The 17,551-nt window shown below is 43.1% G+C and overlaps 1 protein-coding gene across 2 annotated transcripts in view; it reads right to left on the bottom strand.

Annotated features, from left to right (window-relative positions):
• The window catches only part of SLC23A2 (solute carrier family 23 member 2), an 89,969-nt gene that overhangs the window by 4,182 nt on the left and 68,236 nt on the right, over positions 1-17,551 (bottom strand). For both annotated transcript variants that reach the window (XM_069943088.1, XM_069943078.1), the window contains exons 9-15: positions 16,366-16,486; positions 14,084-14,240; positions 6,178-6,325; positions 5,683-5,788; positions 2,714-2,843; positions 2,336-2,473; positions 448-543 (exon numbers count right to left, since the gene is read on the bottom strand). In XM_069943088.1, the coding sequence (XP_069799189.1) occupies positions 448-543; positions 2,336-2,473; positions 2,714-2,843; positions 5,683-5,788; positions 6,178-6,325; positions 14,084-14,240; positions 16,366-16,486 (896 nt within the window). The remainder of the gene's footprint in view (positions 1-447; positions 544-2,335; positions 2,474-2,713; positions 2,844-5,682; positions 5,789-6,177; positions 6,326-14,083; positions 14,241-16,365; positions 16,487-17,551) is intronic.

Here is a 17,551-nt window from a genome sequence, read left to right as displayed (position 1 = left end):
GGCTTTCACACAGCTCCCACTGTGTAATCCTTTGTTCTCTGTTGCCGACTAATCTCCCTCCTTCCTCCTCCCCCCTCCCCTCTCCATAGAACAAACAGGGGCATGTCTGATGCAACAAGACATGATTTCCTGGGGAAAGTCTTTTTAAATGCAGATAATGTCATATTTGCCTAATAAACCCAATTACACAGTTTCTCAAAATCGCCTGTACTATTGATTTCTGCAAAAAAAAAAAAACAAACGAAAGTAACACTGAAATCCTGGGCTGTGTATCTGCAAGCTGACCCACTCAGCTGGTGAGTACAGTATTGACCTACTTGTTCTACCTTTGGACACCACCTAGAATTTAGTAACAAACTCAATTCATGATCTTATATAAGCATAAATCTGCTGGACATCACCAGAGCCTCTGACACAGTATATGCATTCTCCCCATAAAGCACTTACCAGGAATAGTGTTATCCAGAATGAAAGCCACACAGCCACCTACAAACATGGCTGTCGTAAGCAGCACATTTAATACTTGATCAATCTCTGCAATACCTTGAAAAAGAGAAGAGAACATGTCATTAAATTCCTTCCACAGAATGTCCTGTGTATACTCTAATTTTCCAGCCCTAACATTACAAGGGTTCTATGTGCCAAACAATCCTGAAAAGGCCAGCATCATATACACAATATAATAATACAGGCTTATATTTACTGTATAAGTCTTAGTGTAAACTTAGGCTATGTTCACACATCTGCAAAGCTGTCCGCAGCCTGTGCAACTGCACAAATGCATTTAGTCTTCCAACACTTATCAGCTGCTGTATGTCCTGCAGGAAGTGGTGTATTATATACAGTCTGACACAGTGCTCTCTGCTGCCACCTATGTCTGTAACAGGAACTGTCCAAAGCAGTAGCAAATCCCCATAGAAAACCTCTCCTGCTCTAAACAGTTCTTGTCGCGGACAGAGATGGCAGCGGAGAGCATTGTTTCAGCATGGAAAGGATACACTAATTCCTGCAGAACATACAGCAGTTGGTAAGTACTGAAAGAAGAGATTTTTTTAAAAGAAGTAAATTACAGATTTGAAAGAGAAAAAAAAAATAAAAATCGCTGGAGTACTCCATTAACTTATGCTAGCAATCCTAAGAATGTTTTTTCCTCTACATATTATACTTTGGGTTAGTTGTAAGTTTTGGCCGATATCCTTATGATTTTCTTGTGATTTTCAGTTAGTCCTCCGTCTGTTATGGCTACCATTGGGAGTCTGTGATCACTTTGGTGGTGTAGTGCAGCATTCTTAGGGTAGCGCAAGAGAAGCCCTGCAGCATGGATAGGTAATGTATGCAGTTTGGAAATCGCCAGCCGTCCGCAGCGCACTGCTATTACACGTAGCGATGCACGGTCGGCGCCCGAAATTATAGGTCCAAACCTATATCAACAATCAGCCGATGATAGTTGTCACCGGCTGATCGTTGTGTTTATTACACGGAGCGATAATTGGCCGATTATCGTTCCGTGTAATAGGGCCCTTACTGCTGCTGCTCCAGTGTTAATGACGCTCAATAAAGATTAGACATTGTAGACAATTCTACAGTAAACACTATAAATCAGCAATTATTAATCAATCAGGACTTTTGGTATCAATATGACTCATGGTACAAACCCTTTAAATTCTCATTCATCTGTTTCTTCCCTGTGTGTTTTAGAAAAGGGGCATCACAAGAGCAACCATTACGGCTCATAAGCGGGATATAATCTATTTTTCCAGACTCAAGGGCTTAGAATTACAGCTGATTATTTTTATTGTAGATGGAAATGACATTTAATTTGCCCTCAACTGAAGAAAAAAGGGTAAACGATATCCACAATAACTAAATGAATGGCCGGCAATTAGCTGTAATCTGTAGAGAAATCCGGCAACAAATGGTCGACTTCTCTGCAGCGCCACCACAGGTGAATTTTAGCATTACACAGCATCCATTCATATCAATGGACTGTGTAATGCAGGACAAGATAGGTCCTCCAGAGCCACAGACCTTTCTAAACAGCTCCTGTATTAAAGGGGTTCTCCCGACCTACACAAACACAGTTCCTACCTATCAGAAACAGCACCTCTCCTGTTCTTAGTTTGGGCGTGGCTCAGTTGCTCTGAAGTGCATAGATCTGAATTGTAATACCACACACAACCTCTGAACAGGGGTGGTGCTGTTTTTGCAAGAAAGTAGCTGTGTTTTTTTTCTAATCATTTATAACTTTATTTTATTCCCAATTCCCCAATAGGATATATAGAAATGCATTTTTCTAAACTAGAGAATCCCTTTATTCCTGTAGTTGTGCACTTACCTGTCACCAGTGGGTTCTGCTTTAGGTAACTGGGAAGCATCAAACCAAAGAAAATAGAGAAACCTAGAACAAACAGGTTTCTGGACGAATTTAAATCCACAAACTGAAGGTTGGATAGTCCCACGGCAGTGATCATGCCTGACAGGAAGAACATAGAACGTGTGTTACTTGGTGCTAGACTGATGGATTGTACTAGGACTGTATAGGACAAGGGTAGGGAACCTTGGCTCTCCAGCTGTTGCAAAACTACAACTCCCATCATGCCTGGACAGCCAAAGCTAAAGCTTTGGCTGTCCAGGCATGATGGGAGTTGTAGTTTTGCAACAGCTGGAGAGCCAAGGTTCCCTACCCTTGGTATAGGTTGTGTCACCAGCTTACCAAATAAAGTACAGAATAGAGCACCAAGAACTGGATCAGGCAGAGAGGCAAAGAGGGCACTGAATTTCCCGATCATGCCCAGCAGCAGCATGAAAGCAGCACCATATTGGATAACTCTGCGACTGGCAACCTGTAAAGAAACCCAAGATGGCTTTGTGAGTAGGAAGCTTTAGGATAACTTTGCATGTATCGGATCCACAGCGGATTTCATGCTGCGAGTTTGCAGCGAAATCCACTGCAGATCCATGTAGTGTAAAGGTCTATGGGGTTAAATATGTAGGCTGGTCCCTTTAACTCCCCCCCCCCCCCCCCACCGCCCACAGCCCCCGGCCTGGAGCATACATTAAATGCTCAACACCGCGGCTGTGTGTGAGGTTCTCGTTGGTCCCCGTCAGCCAATCAGTGCCAAACAGGGAGCCTCACACACAGCCGCAGCGCTGAGCAGGTAATGTATGCTCCAGGCCGGGGGGCTGCGGGGGGGTTAAAGGGGCCGGGTCACATACTGGCAGCGGAATGAAAATTCCGCTGCGGGTATGTGACCCATTCAACATCACACTACCAGGATCCGCAGCAAACTCGCAGCGTGAAATGCGCTGTGGATCCGGTACGTGTGAAGCTACCCTTGTAAACATATATGCTCTTTACTAGATTACAACCTCCTCCACTATGCAAGTTTATGCTCATTCATTGGCAGATTGCTGGGCATAGTATACAGGGTGTTATCGGCCACATACCCATATTATAGGACCCTACCAAAAATGTACCTGCAACCTCTGGGCCCCATAGCAGGTGCTATAGCTAGATTTATGCTCAGCTTACACACAAAACGACATGACCTGAATAGCTAGAGTATTAGTGACTGTATACGGGATGTCACTCTGCCCCCTTCTTACAATAAAGCTGAGCTTTTACTGACGCAGAAGATCCGCAGGAGCCAGCAGTTTGTTGGATTTTGCACTTTATCACTGCTAATACTTAAATGCTATTCAAGGAAACGTAGTCATCATTCCTAGCCTGAGGATAATCTGTCACTAGACATCTCCTTAAATCTGGGCGAGTACTGAATGAAAGGAAAGCTACTGGATGCTCCCGGCTGACTGCAGGAGGAGGGGGTTATGTAACCGGGTCAAGGCAATGTTCTAGTAGAGGTCATGTAGGGACAGGCTGTTAGCGGTGAACGCAGAAGCTCCGTGAGAGCAGTAGCACCCGCTAGCTTTAGTCATAAGGGCATGTTATGGATACGTTCATTTACAGAGGGCCTCTAGGTGGCGCTAGAAACCACATTTTACAGACAGATTCCTCTTTCAATTCTATTTCCCAATAGTTTATTTTAAGGAAGCTTTACACAGTTTTGAGTTTAAGCAGAGTTAGGGTCTTATAAGACGAAGCGATTTTTAACGATTACCGATAAACTATCGCAAACAAGATTGTTTACCGTTAACCTGAAATCGTTCAGCATATTATAAAGAGCGATAGTCGATAGTTATGATTGTTATTACGATTTGGAATTACACTGAACGATTAGTGAACTAATGTGGAATTATAGCGAACAATTAACGACGATTTTAAGGTCAGATCTAAATCAACTATCAATAACACCCAATTTTACATTGCCCGCAATTACACACGATTACCGTTTAAAGGAGAAGTCCGGCGAAAATTTTTATTAAAGTATTGTCCTGCCCCCCAAAAGTTATACAAATCCCCAATGTACACTTATTACAGAAAATGCTTATAAAGTGCTTTTTCTCAAGGCTTCACTTCCTGGATAACATGGTGATGTCACTTCCTGGATAACATGGTGATGTCACTTCCTGGATAACATGGTGATGTCACTTCCTGGATAACATGGTGATGTCACTTCCTGGATAACATGGTGATGTCACTTCCTGGATAACATGGTGATGTCACTTCCTGGATAACATGGTGATGTCACAACCTGACTCCCAGAGCTGTGCGGGCTGTGGTTGCTGGAGAGGATGATGGCACTGGGATGCTCAGTGTCCCTCCAGTGCCCTGTGTCCCCCTGCCATCATCCTCTCCAGCAGCCACAGCCCGCACAGCTCTGGGAGTCGGGTCGTGACATCACCATGTTATCCAGGAAGTGACATCACCATGTTATCCAGGAAGTGACATCACCATGTTATCCAGGAAGTAAAGCTTTGATGCAGTAGTAAGTGCAGGGAAAAAAGCACTTTCTGTGCATTTCCCGTAATAAGTGTATATTGGTAATTTGTATAACTTTTGGGGGACAATACAATACTTTAATAAAAATTTTGGCCGGACTTCTTTAAATTCGAACGATATAACGATTTTCCGCTCGATAATCGTTCCTGTGTAATATGTAGCTGTAAGGGAAAGCCCAAAAGTGGTGGATTTTCTCCCCCACATGCTTAGTACAGATTCAGATGCAGATTCACTATAGTGTTCACCCCTATACCATCAAGGTGCCAAAACGATGCTCTCTGGCTCACTTTATGATGTCCATATGCCCTAAAAGGTTATATTAATAGTGGTTGTCTTCGTGAAATAATTCCGTTTAAAGAGGTAGTGCGGTACTGACTTTTTTTTTCCATCTAACACCACATGACAGAGTTATATAACTTTGTCATGTGGTGCTAGATTTTTTTTAAAAAAAAGTCAGTGCCGCACTATCCCTTTAAGTTTAGGTACAAAGCACATCTACAGTAGGATTCATTGAAGCCAGATCTGGCAATTCATTAATTCGGTCTTGTAATATTCATTCCACTTTTTAAGAGTTGTGATTTCCCTGAGAAGTCTGAAATAAGACCGCCTGCAATGAGACCGTTCAGACTTCTCCAGCAGCAAATCGTAAAATCCACACTTGGGAAGCGGAGCGGATCTTACAAGACAAAATAAATAAATGGCTGGTTCATTAGATTGGAGACTTACTGTAGTTTCGCTTAATGTGATTTATGTATTGTGAATAAAGGCATTGTAGGTCTTACCTTGGTTATTCCCAGAACACCAATGTTAGGACTGGACGAGGTGGATCCGTTTCCAGTACCGAACATGCCATCCAGCACACAAGACAGGCCTTCTATGAAAATCCCCCTGTTATGTATACCACAGGTCAGTTAGAAGACGGGACATGCATACATCTACACCCCTCATTATATACTCTGGTCTCTCACATCCGGTGGAGTAATGAATCACACTTCACCTCCTAAAAGGCAGATGTCAAAGGGAAAGAGCATGGTGGATTTCAAAATGCCTGATCCTTCCTTGCCGCTTTCACTTGTGTCCTAAAGTAAAGTCCTAGCTGCCCATTCTCACTACCACTTGTGGCTGAGAGGACGTCTCCAGATGGGATAATCTACAATATCACCGATCATTTTACAATGGTACATTCAATCAACAAAAAGGCTTCTTTGGGGGTCTACACTGTGTCACATACAATACACACATACATACATACATACAAGTATAAGAAAATGATTAACCTATTAATGGCATGTATTGGAGGAGGTGGAGCACAAGACAGCCGGGCACAGGCGTAGTAATCGCCAATAGACTCAATAATACTCGCTACTACAGCACTCAGCATCCCAATGACCCCCGCAGCGGACACTGTAGGGAGACCCCACTGAACTGCAAGAGAAAACATGGAAGATCCGTTACAGATATCACAGCACATGGTTAAAGGGGTAGTCCGGGGGTTTTATAAAGTATGGCTAACAGTAGGAAGTGTTACTAAACAACCATAAGGCATCTGTTTCACCCTCCCTCAAGTGCCAATGTGGTGCCATCCACCAGTCTTTGAAGTAGTGAAGAATATAACAGGTGAATTATTTTTTTATTACTTTATATCATTTCCTGCCGTTAGGTTAATAACTAAAACTCCCGAACAATCCCTTTAATGATTTTGGTGCAAGCAAGGTAAAGCCATAAAGCAGTTTTAGTATGATCATGTTACTACCAGGTGTAATACAGTGCTGACTCAAATCCCATTGACCTTGTTCATGGAGCAATAGTGGTGGTTACGACTGCCAACATTTGCAATGTACTGCAATTTGGAAGGAAGCATTCCCTCCAACCTACAAATGAGTCAGGACCTGGGTTAGCATTTAACCGACTTTAAATGATGGATAACTCAACAAGTGACCCTTATAATGCAACATAGAGGTAAACCTGATTATTAAAATCTCCTTTTTGTTCGCTGTAAAGTCAGCCCTTTAACATAGTAAGGTCTTGGACAAGAGATCTGGGAGGATATAATATAACTTGGACTTAAGCACAGGCAGCAGTGATGCTTTGACTGGTTGCTCAGATTCTTAGGTATTCCACGAAAAAATCTGTATGGTATGGGTGGGGGTCCGACACCCAGCATCCTTGCTGATCCACCACTTGCTAGACACCAGCGTACACTAAGTCAGTTGATGTTGCTGTACAGTATGAAAGCATGTTTTTTGCAGGTTGGGCTGTGGTACTTTAATTTTTATTAGTACTATCTACTATCTATACATAATATATAGATTAATTTTTAGTTAAAAAGGGTCTGTAGTCAACCCAAAATATTGGTATGCTCTTCCATTCTCCAGATGTGTAGGTTTATAAATAGTCTGACATTACAATAAAAAGTCAAATGGGCATGAACTTCATTTTAATAATAAGAGTGGATATCAGGTGGTTATATAATCAGGGTGTGTGTATTAGGCATGTACCACCTTAACCCTAATGGTATATACTGACATGTCATACAAGGTCTGGTTGTTCAGGTCTCCACCATTTGTTAGAATCAACCGGGAGAAGCACTCAGCTGAGCACTTCTCTCCTCAGGTCGCTGCACTCCCCATCTCAGAAGATAGGCTCCATAGACTACAGGATCTACCTCCTGCAGTGAGACATGGAGCAGCAGCAGGGCCGGCGTCAGAACCTGGCTTACCAGGGCAAGTGCCGGGGCCCTGGCTGGAGGTAGGGAACATTCACCTCACTCCCCAGATGGCCAGAGTCTCCTCCATGCTACAGATCAGCCTGCTCTGCACTCCCTGCACCCTTCAGCTCTGGTCTAGACCTGATTAGAGGAGGCCAGAGCAGCTCCAGGGCCAGGAGACTGGTGAGTGTACCTGGGAGGGGGGGGGCAGCTTTTTTGAGAGTGTTTAGAGGCCATGTGACTCTCCAATTGTTGCAAAACTACAACTTAAATCATGTACTGCTAGCAACAGCATAAGAGTCACTTGTTGGGAAACTGTGATTTGTGGGACTGTATATTTAGTGCAGTGTTTTCTAACATATATTGTTCCAATTGCAGAACAACTACAACTCCAATCATGCACTGCTAGCAGGAGTTTGATAACAACTGAAAAGTCACTTGTTGGGAAACAGTGGTTTGGGGGACAGTTTATTAGTGCAGTGTTCTCTAACATGTGACTTTCCAGTTGCTGAAAAACTACAACTCCCACCATGCATTGCTGGCTGGGCATATTGGGAGTTGTAGTTTGGTAACAGCTGAAAAGCCACTGATTGGGAAACACTGATTCAGGAGAAGAGTTAATTTAATCCAGTGTTCTCCAACATGTAACTCTTCAGATGCTGCAAACCTACAACTTCCATCATACACTGCTGGCAGGACATGATGGGGATTGTATTTTGGGAACTGCTGAAGAGCCACTGGTTGCAGTAGTAGCAAAGTTTATCGGGGGGGGGGGTAGTGACAATTTATTAGGGGGTAGTGGTACAGTTTATTTGGAGGCAGTGGCACAGTTCATATGGGCAAAATGGCAAAGTTCTTTTTGCACAAAGTGATGGCCTTACTACAGATAGGGGCACAAACGAGGCGCACTAAGAGGGGACACAGCTACAGAGGGGGTAAAAAGAGGGGGGCCAACTACAGAATAAGGCAAAAAGAAAGGACATAACTTTAGGGGGGTCCTGTTACTGTTGGGAGCTTGTATAGAGGAAGAGAAAGTGCCTAAGATGTTTGTCTGGCACAGGGGACATCTATAAGGTAGGGTACACAGAGGGGGACCTACTGGTTTACCCTTGTCACATGATTTGCTCAAAAAAGGGGCCCGCTGAGGCTCTGTCACCCAAGGGCCCACAAAACCCTGGCACCGGCCCTGGAGAGCAGCATAGTGTCGCAGCGCAATTTTCTGGCTTTGTTCTAACAATTGATGGTGGAGGATTAACAGCAAGACCATGACTAATCAGAATGTCCTTGCCACACAGGAAATGAACCCATTTAGTGACTAACTGTGTGATGTATATACTTGTAAGGTCCGCCAGAGCAGGAACAAGTCTTACATAGAAGTACACTGTCCTTGCTCACAGAAAAGACCTTAGCATGGCCTTACAGGGCTGCGGTCATGTGATTCGCCCCTTTCAGACTAGTCAGGGTTTTTAGCATGGTGGAATAGTCCAAAGTTAAATGCCAACCAGATCCCAATCATTTGGCAAATCCATTTGTATCATTGAGGATTTATACAGTTTCTTCCCACCACTCCAAAACTATACATATAAAAAAGTAGTATGTGCTTGTTACTTTGATAAAACAACATCATAAGGTATCCCTGAAAAAAAGAATATACCCTGTAAAATAATAGCAGGATAAAATATATGTTTTTGAGTTCTTCTTTCTTGTATCTGCTCCAGGTAAGCTGGATGACAACTAATATGGCCAGCATTACAGTTTTCACAGATGTCATCAGTGATATTCTGAATACTTCCATGTAGAAATGAGCAAACTTACAGTATGTTTGGGTTCATGTGATCCCGATTGTTCTGGATTTGACTTCCAATAGCTGGAAAAGATAGATGTTGCCCTAGGGCTATATGGAAAACATGGATACAGCCATGGGTCATAGGCTGCATCCATCTTCTCCAGCCATTGGGATCAAATACAGAACAACCACGATCACAAGAACCATCCCTACTCCCATATAATTATATATCTGGGCCCATTTGCTTCTGCACCACTAAAGAACACCTGCTGACAACTGTAAATCAACACTTGTGGTCATCCAGAGGGGAATACATAGATATCATGGGGTCCCAATGTAACATTTATAATAGTCCCCACCTAGTATAATGTGCAATGGGTTCATACAGCTACTACAGAACCCAATAGGAGCTGTAAGAACCTCTGTGGCAGCTATAGAAATACCCTCAGGAAGGAGAAGAAGCTGTAGTATCTGGCCCCTTCTGCCATAGCAGCCATGTTTCTATGGTAAAACACTGTCTTCCAGCTTTCCTGGACGCAGGACCGAATAGAGTTCTTTTGGACGAGAGACTCAAAAACATATTTGTTCTTTGGCAGAATGACATTTTCTATAAAAACCATACAGTGTACAACTTCTTTTTTTATTTTTTTTTTACACATTTTTTTTCTGCAGTGACCGAAACAACATATTAAGGGAATATACAATGTTACCTTGATTTCTACAAGAATCGTTGTCATAGAATGATGCGTCCTGAAACCAGCGTTCGAAAACACAAGATATGCAAGCCCCTGTGTACACTGCTCTAATGGAGGGAAAGCCACAAGCGGTGATATTAACGCTGTAACGGCAAAAGTACAAGATGATTTCTAAAGGGCTTGGCCTACGCGTTACCTTCTCCAGTACAGTCCCAGAACAGCCAGTGGGGGGCAGTAACAATCACGTCAACATCATTATTACTACCCCTCTCATTTTCAAAGGGGGTCTAAACAAACATAGTATAGGGCAGAGCAGTGTACACAGAGAATGCGGTCTAGAAGGGCACAGGTGTCAGAGGTCAAAGGAGATGCTTACAATGGGAATTAGGTTAAAGGGGTACTCCAGTGATACCATTTTTTTTTTTAATTATAGATTTGGGGTAAGCATATTTTCCTATGAAGACCATCCCCCCCACCAGCTGTAGTCCCAATGGCGCTCCTCACTGTGATGTGTTGACCCTGCAGTAAAAGCCCGCACTGCCAGGGATTTACTGAGTGATTATTTCCTGCAGGGTCAACCCATGATAGGAGGCAAGAAGCCGGCAACATCAGAACAGCAGCCGTGGGGAAGGGAATCGGGGAGGTTAAAGGGGTTGTCCAGCAAAAATCTTTTTCGTTCAAATCAACTGGTGTCATGGTGCATTCGCACAGAGAGATTGATCTGACAGATCTTTGGAGCCAAAGCCAGGTATGGACTATAAACAGAGAACAGGTCATAAAGGAAAGACTGAGAGTTCCCTCTTTTCAAATCCATTACCGGCTTTGGCTTAGAAAATCTGATCAGGTCAGATCAGAAAGTTTTACCATACTTATTAGCTGCTGTATATCCTGCAGGAAGTGTTGTTTTATTTTCAGTCTGACACAGTGCTCCCTGCTGACATCTCTGGCCGAGACAGGAACTCTGTTTCGGTTTTATATGAATCCCCATAGAAAACCTCTTCTGCTATGGACAGTTCCTGTCTCGGCCACAGATGTCAGCAGAGAGCACTGTGTCAGACTGAAAATAAAACAACACTTCCTGCAGGACATACAGTAGCTAATAAGTAGGGGAGGGCTTGAGATTTTTTAATAGAAGTAAATTACAAATCTATATAACTTTCTGACACCTGTTGATTTGAAAGAAACAGATTTTCGCTGGACAACCTATTAAATAAGTATGCTTTATTTATTTTTAATTATTGTCTATTTGTCCATCTTACTCCGAGCTGCAGCCATGGGCAGATAGCGGTTAAGGCGATAAAACAAATTATGGTTGTCACTTAGATGATGGCAAAGATATAAAATTACATTTTCCTTCTAATCTCAAGTTTTAGAGGCTGGGTTGAGCTGCAGCATGCATGCCTCCCCCCTCGCCCAGCCCTCCCTGCTCTGCATGATTTCTGTATAAGTTCTGGCCTTATACATGAATCATACCGGGCAGGAAGGAGTGGAGTAGGGAAGAGGCATGAATGCTGGAGCTCAGCAAAACCTCGATAACACTTGAGCTATCCATCCATGTCTGCAGCTCTGAGCATGATTAAAAAAGCACATTATCGTCTATTATAAAAAATATTGTATGGCTGGAATACCTCTTTAAGAGGCTTCTCATTTGAGTTCCATGTTATACAAGCCTTCCCAATGTTCTTTGTTTAGAATACATATATTAGACTCTGTTCACACAATGTCTGAGGACTTCTATCAGGAATATGCTCCATTATAGGCAATGGAAGTTATATGTTGCCCACAGGCTCCCATTGGTACGCTTTTTCTTTTTTACAGGATGCCTCTGTATTCAATAACATAAGTGACTACAATGCTCCATACAGATAAAAGAAAAAGCTATGCCAGTGCATATGTCTGCAATATTTGCCAAAAGTACATTATGTCGGCATATGTTGGGACCATGGGACCCTTAAAGCTTTCCTGGCACATACACTAAAGGTGGAAAACATTATCTGAGCAGAGCCTAAAATACAGGTATAATACATTACTTCTCATGACCAAAAGTGCATTTTATTAGTAGAAATTAAAACTTAAATTGTAGCTCCATATTTGTCTATCAGTATAGAGTTTACAACTAGACTGAGCCCAAATTGATCAGGAAATACACTGTATCCTACATAGCCTGCTGTGATGCTGCGGTGTCTGTGCAGTGTGATGTGCGGTGTCTGTTGTACAGACGGATACCATGTCTCTGCTAGGACTATAATGCATCATGTTACAGGGGTGCAACTAGGCTGTTGGTGACTGTAATGAAAACTCACTGTAAAGTTATTAGAATGGGCAATAAGACAAGCTGCAACTAAGGATTAGGAAAAGCATATGTGCAATACGCAAAAGCATGGACATCTGTTATCAAGACTGCGCTGCTCTACATGTCCCCAAAGTCTGATGCCAGCCATACACAATAGATTAACGTTATCTGAAATGGCTGACCATCTAATGGATAGGGTGCCCACCTAACTATCCCCCGATGGCAGAGAAAAGAAGGGACAACCATGATGAATTTCTACAAGCCTCATCCCATAAAAATGATCCTACTCTGCACAGTTCCTGACATGAACGGAGGTGGCAGCAGAAAGCACCAAGTCAGCCTGAAAAGAATACACCACTTCCTGCAGGACATACAACAGCTAATAAGTACTGGAAAACTGAAGATTTTTAAAAAGAAGTAATTTACAAATCTATACAGCTTTCTTGTGCCAGTTGATTTTTAAAGGTGCCTTCACACCTACCGGATCCGCAGCGGATCTCACTTCTGCGGATTCGCAGCGAGATAAGCTGCGGATCCAGTATCATTCACCCCTATGATAGCAAATACTCGCAGCGAGATTGACATCCCGCTGTGAGTATGTGCTTTAACTCCCTGTTGCCCGCAGCTCCGTCCCATCAGCCCCGCTGCCGACATCCTCCATCCCTGTCCCTGGCATCCCCATCCCCGGCATCCTCCATCCCCATCCCATCATCCCCGCCGCCGGCATCCTCCATCCCCGGCATCCCCGTCCCCGGCATCCTCCATCCCCATCCCATCATCCCCGCCGCCGGCATCCTCCATCCCCGCGCCCGCCGCCGAGAGCATACATTACCTGCTCGGTGGTACAACTACAGTGAGGCTCCCGGCTCCGGTGCCGCTGCGGTGCACTGATCGGCTGAGCGGGACCGGAGCCACACTGCAGCCGTGCCACCGCACAGGTAATGTATCCCGCCGAGAGCATACATGGATCCGCAGCTGATCTCACGGATCCGATAGGTGTAAAGGCACCCTAAAGAAAAAGATTTTCACCGGACTATCCCTTTAAGTCTTAACAGCAGAATGTTAGAGGCCATGATTCTCAACTAGCATTGTCACATGCCTTGGTATCTGTATAAGTAATGCAGGTTAGTGAGCTGCACAGAGGCAGCCCCTCCTATGAAGATTCCCAGAGAGCCCATGATAACACTATTCTTTAAGGGGTTATCCAGTGCTACAAAAACATGGCCACTTTCTTTCAAAGACAACACGACTCTTGTCTCCAGTTCAGGTGCGGTTTGCAATTAAGCTCCATTCACTTCAATGGAACTGAGCAGAAAAACCCTGACAAGTTGGAGACAAGAGTGGGTCTGTCTCTGGAAGAAAGTGGCCATGTTTTTGTAGCGCTGGATAACCCCTTATATTTATGATTGGTGCAGACTTAAGCTGGGGCTTATAAGGGGATAATAGGGCTTTAGAAAGTCCCTAAATAGGTAGCTAAAACTATAATTATAATAAACCATTTAGGGATTTTCTAAAGCCCTAACAGCACTATAGAGTAAGTTGAGTAAAAAAATAAGGCCACTTTATCAAGTAGCAAACTATAAAGTGATCTACAAAGATGGAGCTACGTTTAAAAAAATTACAAATAAATAGGGATCCTATAATAAAAATAAAAATAAAGAAAAACATAATGACATGTGATACTGTCAAGAATAGTACTTACACGGGTATGGGACTTTAAACCAAGGGGCCACTGCCAAAACCCCTTGCCTGGCGTCAGTGCGGGCATAAAAGCCATACTTGTTACTATCGGGTGGAAAAACATCGGTCACAGTAAAGATGAAGCAGAGCAGCCAGGACACAAGGATGGCCATGATGATCTGTATCATAAGGAGGGAAACAAATATTGACAGACTCATCCATATTCATTCTTGGAGGTGATTGATTCACTTATACTTGTACATCCTAGTGAGTTCATCTTTTACTGACAAGCCCAGTCTTATAACAGAGATTATGTGCAGGATCGTGTGTATTATACTAAAGGCTTTATGCCACCCCTCATTGCAAGAAACTATCTAAAATAAGCAGAGATTACAAGTGCAACTCATTCTCTTACCACAGTACAATATACATAAGTTGAGCATGGTAAAGTACGACACTCCAATTTACTTGCCTGCTTTAGCATTAGACCTAATATCTGAGAGGTGCTGATAGTGTTGCTTTGTGGTCTGTAGAAACACTGCTTTTACTTAAAGGGGTTATCCAGCGCTACAAAAACATGGCCACTTTTTTCCAGAGACAACACGACTCTTGTCTCCAGCTTGGGCGGGGTTTTGCTGCTCAGTTCCATTGAAGTGAATGGAGCTTAATTGCAAACCGCACCTGAACTGGAGACAAGAGTCGTGTTGTATCTGAAAGAAAGTGGCCATGTTTTTGTAGCACTGGATAATCCCTTTAAGGATATCCAGCTGATATGGATTCTTATAGGAGAAGTCTCACAAAATAAAAAATGGGGCGCAGGAACCGACAGCGCTGCCATACCAATATCTCCCCGCCGCCAGATTCCAGCAGAAAACGCTGCTGCAATATCTCATACCCCGTCGATGGATTGCCTGCTCAACCAGTGGTTAAAAGGACAATATCCGGATGCTGTCTGAAAATGGCATCGGGCGGATGGTAAAGAGACCAGATAGCGTCACTGGCACAGGAACAGGTAAGTATACTTTCCCCCACCCCCCTGTCTGTGAGTTTTACATTTTGTGGGACTTCCTCTTTAAATTCATTTCTCCCTGGGACAAAAGTATGCAAATTAGCTGTCACTCTCTAGTGCCACCTATAGGTAGCTACCCTGTAAGTCAACACTCAATCATAAAAATATCTTCACACTTGAGTAGGGTATTAGCCAAACCAGACAGATAAGTATTTCTGGGTTTTTAAAACAACCTGGACTGAGACTGGTTATATTGCCAGTCATAGGGCATTAACTTACAGAATAGGTGGCACTAGAGGCAGTATTTTCCCTTAAAGTGTACCTGTCGTTTAAATTATTATTATTTTTTTTTTTTTTTTGCAGAAATCAATAATACAGGCGATTTTAAGAAACTTTGTAAAGGGTTTATTATCCGAAAAATGCATTTTTATCATGAGAAAGCAGTTTGAAGCTCTCCCCCATCTTCATGGTTCTCTTAAAAGAGGGGAGGGGTGGAGGGAGATGAGACACCAAAACAGGACAACAAAGAGTTAACTTACAGCTACATCACTAGGCTATCTCCTCTGATGTCAGCACTGACCTGACTTCTCTGACCTCTGAATAGCAGCTTTCACATAGCTCCCCCTGTGTAATCCTTTGCTCTCTGCTGACGACTAATCTCCCTCCTTCCCTCTCCATAGAACAGACGGGGCTTGACTGATGTAAAAGAGTCGAGATTTCCTGATAATAAACAGTGAATGAGAGAGGGGAGGAAGGGGAGGGAGGGGGGACCTGGGGAAAGACTTTTTGAATGCAGATAATGGCATATTTGCCTAATAAACCCAATTACAAAGTTTCTTAAAATCATCTGGACTACTGATTTCTGGAAAAAAAAATGTGACAGTGACACTTTAAGAAGAAAAAAAATAAAATAATTTGCAAACATATTCTCAGGGTAACCTCATGATATAATTGTCCAGAAACAATGAGACCTGTCAGTATATGATCAGTGCGCATGGCAGCCTATAGAGAACCTGCCAGAAAAGTAGTCCAGTCTATAGGTAGTGTAGAAATATGAGCTTCTTTTACTGACTGTCTGTAATATAACGGACATTGCTGCTACGACCTTGGAGAAGTGAGATATCGCTGCTTCATCACACAAAGAATAAACTTCCAGCTATTTTAAGGCCAGAAGCATCTGGCTTTGGACAGAGCTGTGCACATCATCCCATACTCTGCATAACACACAGAGTATACAGTAAGCTGCATCACAGATCATCCTGCAGCAGCTACACATCCATTACGCTCGTACTTACGGGAAACATTTTAAACAGCTGTAACTTGTAAGCCGTCCATCCCTTCTTGGACTTGTATATGGGAAGCGGCAGCTTGACATTCCTGGCGTACTGAGAGAAGAGGAGGACCAGGAAAATGGTGCTGAAGGAAGAAGAAGAACAACACATTGTGGTTATGGTAAAGCATGGTCAGATATAAGATGGCGGTTCTATTCACTGTGAATATTATATTTCTTTGTCTACCCTGTCCGGTAAGTCAATAAAGCTTGTTCATTAATCTGCAATCTTAATAGGTTTCCATATTCTTTGGCGAGCACATCACAGGATGTATATAAATAGAGAACTGCTGGTGAACTCCCAAAATGATGACATTTAGGTAGCGGATTATGATGTGTATAAATGCCAAGCTGTAGGCATTAGGATTAATGCAGTAATTCCTATTCTCCAGGGAGTGAATATTAATTTACCAATGTTTGTTGAACGTTTACGTCCAAGTGTCTTATATAACCACCGACTGGATTGCATCAGCTGAGACTTCGGCGACAAGGTGTTATATGCAAAGGGAACTTCATGGAAACAGCTATTTCCCTGGGATAAAGTGATCCATATGCATAAGTACGTGTCACTGAAATGTCCTGTCTAAGGGCCCTTTAACATGGTGCTGCCAATGCGGCCGCCTATTAACTTCATGAAATTGCCAGCACGTTCCTGTTCACGCGGGAACATGTGCAAACGACTAGTGAGGTTTCTTGCTAGACGGCTGATCGCTGGCCCTTTAACACAGGCAAGTTATCGGCAGTGAGTTTTCCTGTCTGCTGATAATTCATGTGTTGGAATTCAAATGATCCTTGTATGGGAAGGATTGGGGAAGACCACATACATGTACATGTAAAATAGTAAGAAGGTCCAGTCCAAACTAGTGGGTTTGCACACCTTTAATGCATATGGGGACATTAAAGGGGTTTCTGGTGAGGAGACTTCCAATATGTGGGAGGCTCTCATAGGTGTTGTGAACAGAGTTATAGTCAAGAAGATGTAGTAGGAGAGAAACAGTGTTAGCTGAAAGCCCAGCTAGAGTGTAGATCAGGAATTCCATCACAGGATGTACAACAGACAGGAGGCAATGATTTGATGCTTAACAAGCATGGCCTTACTGAATGTTGTGCATAATGCTGTATGAACTTATATGTCACAGATTCATTGGCTG

The sequence above is a fragment of the Dendropsophus ebraccatus genome, chromosome 1 (genome assembly GCF_027789765.1).
Source record: "Dendropsophus ebraccatus isolate aDenEbr1 chromosome 1, aDenEbr1.pat, whole genome shotgun sequence".
Classification (NCBI taxonomy): domain Eukaryota; kingdom Metazoa; phylum Chordata; class Amphibia; order Anura; family Hylidae; genus Dendropsophus; species Dendropsophus ebraccatus.
The sequence above is the reverse complement of the archived record's forward strand: the minus strand, read 5'-3'. Positions and strand labels throughout refer to the sequence as shown.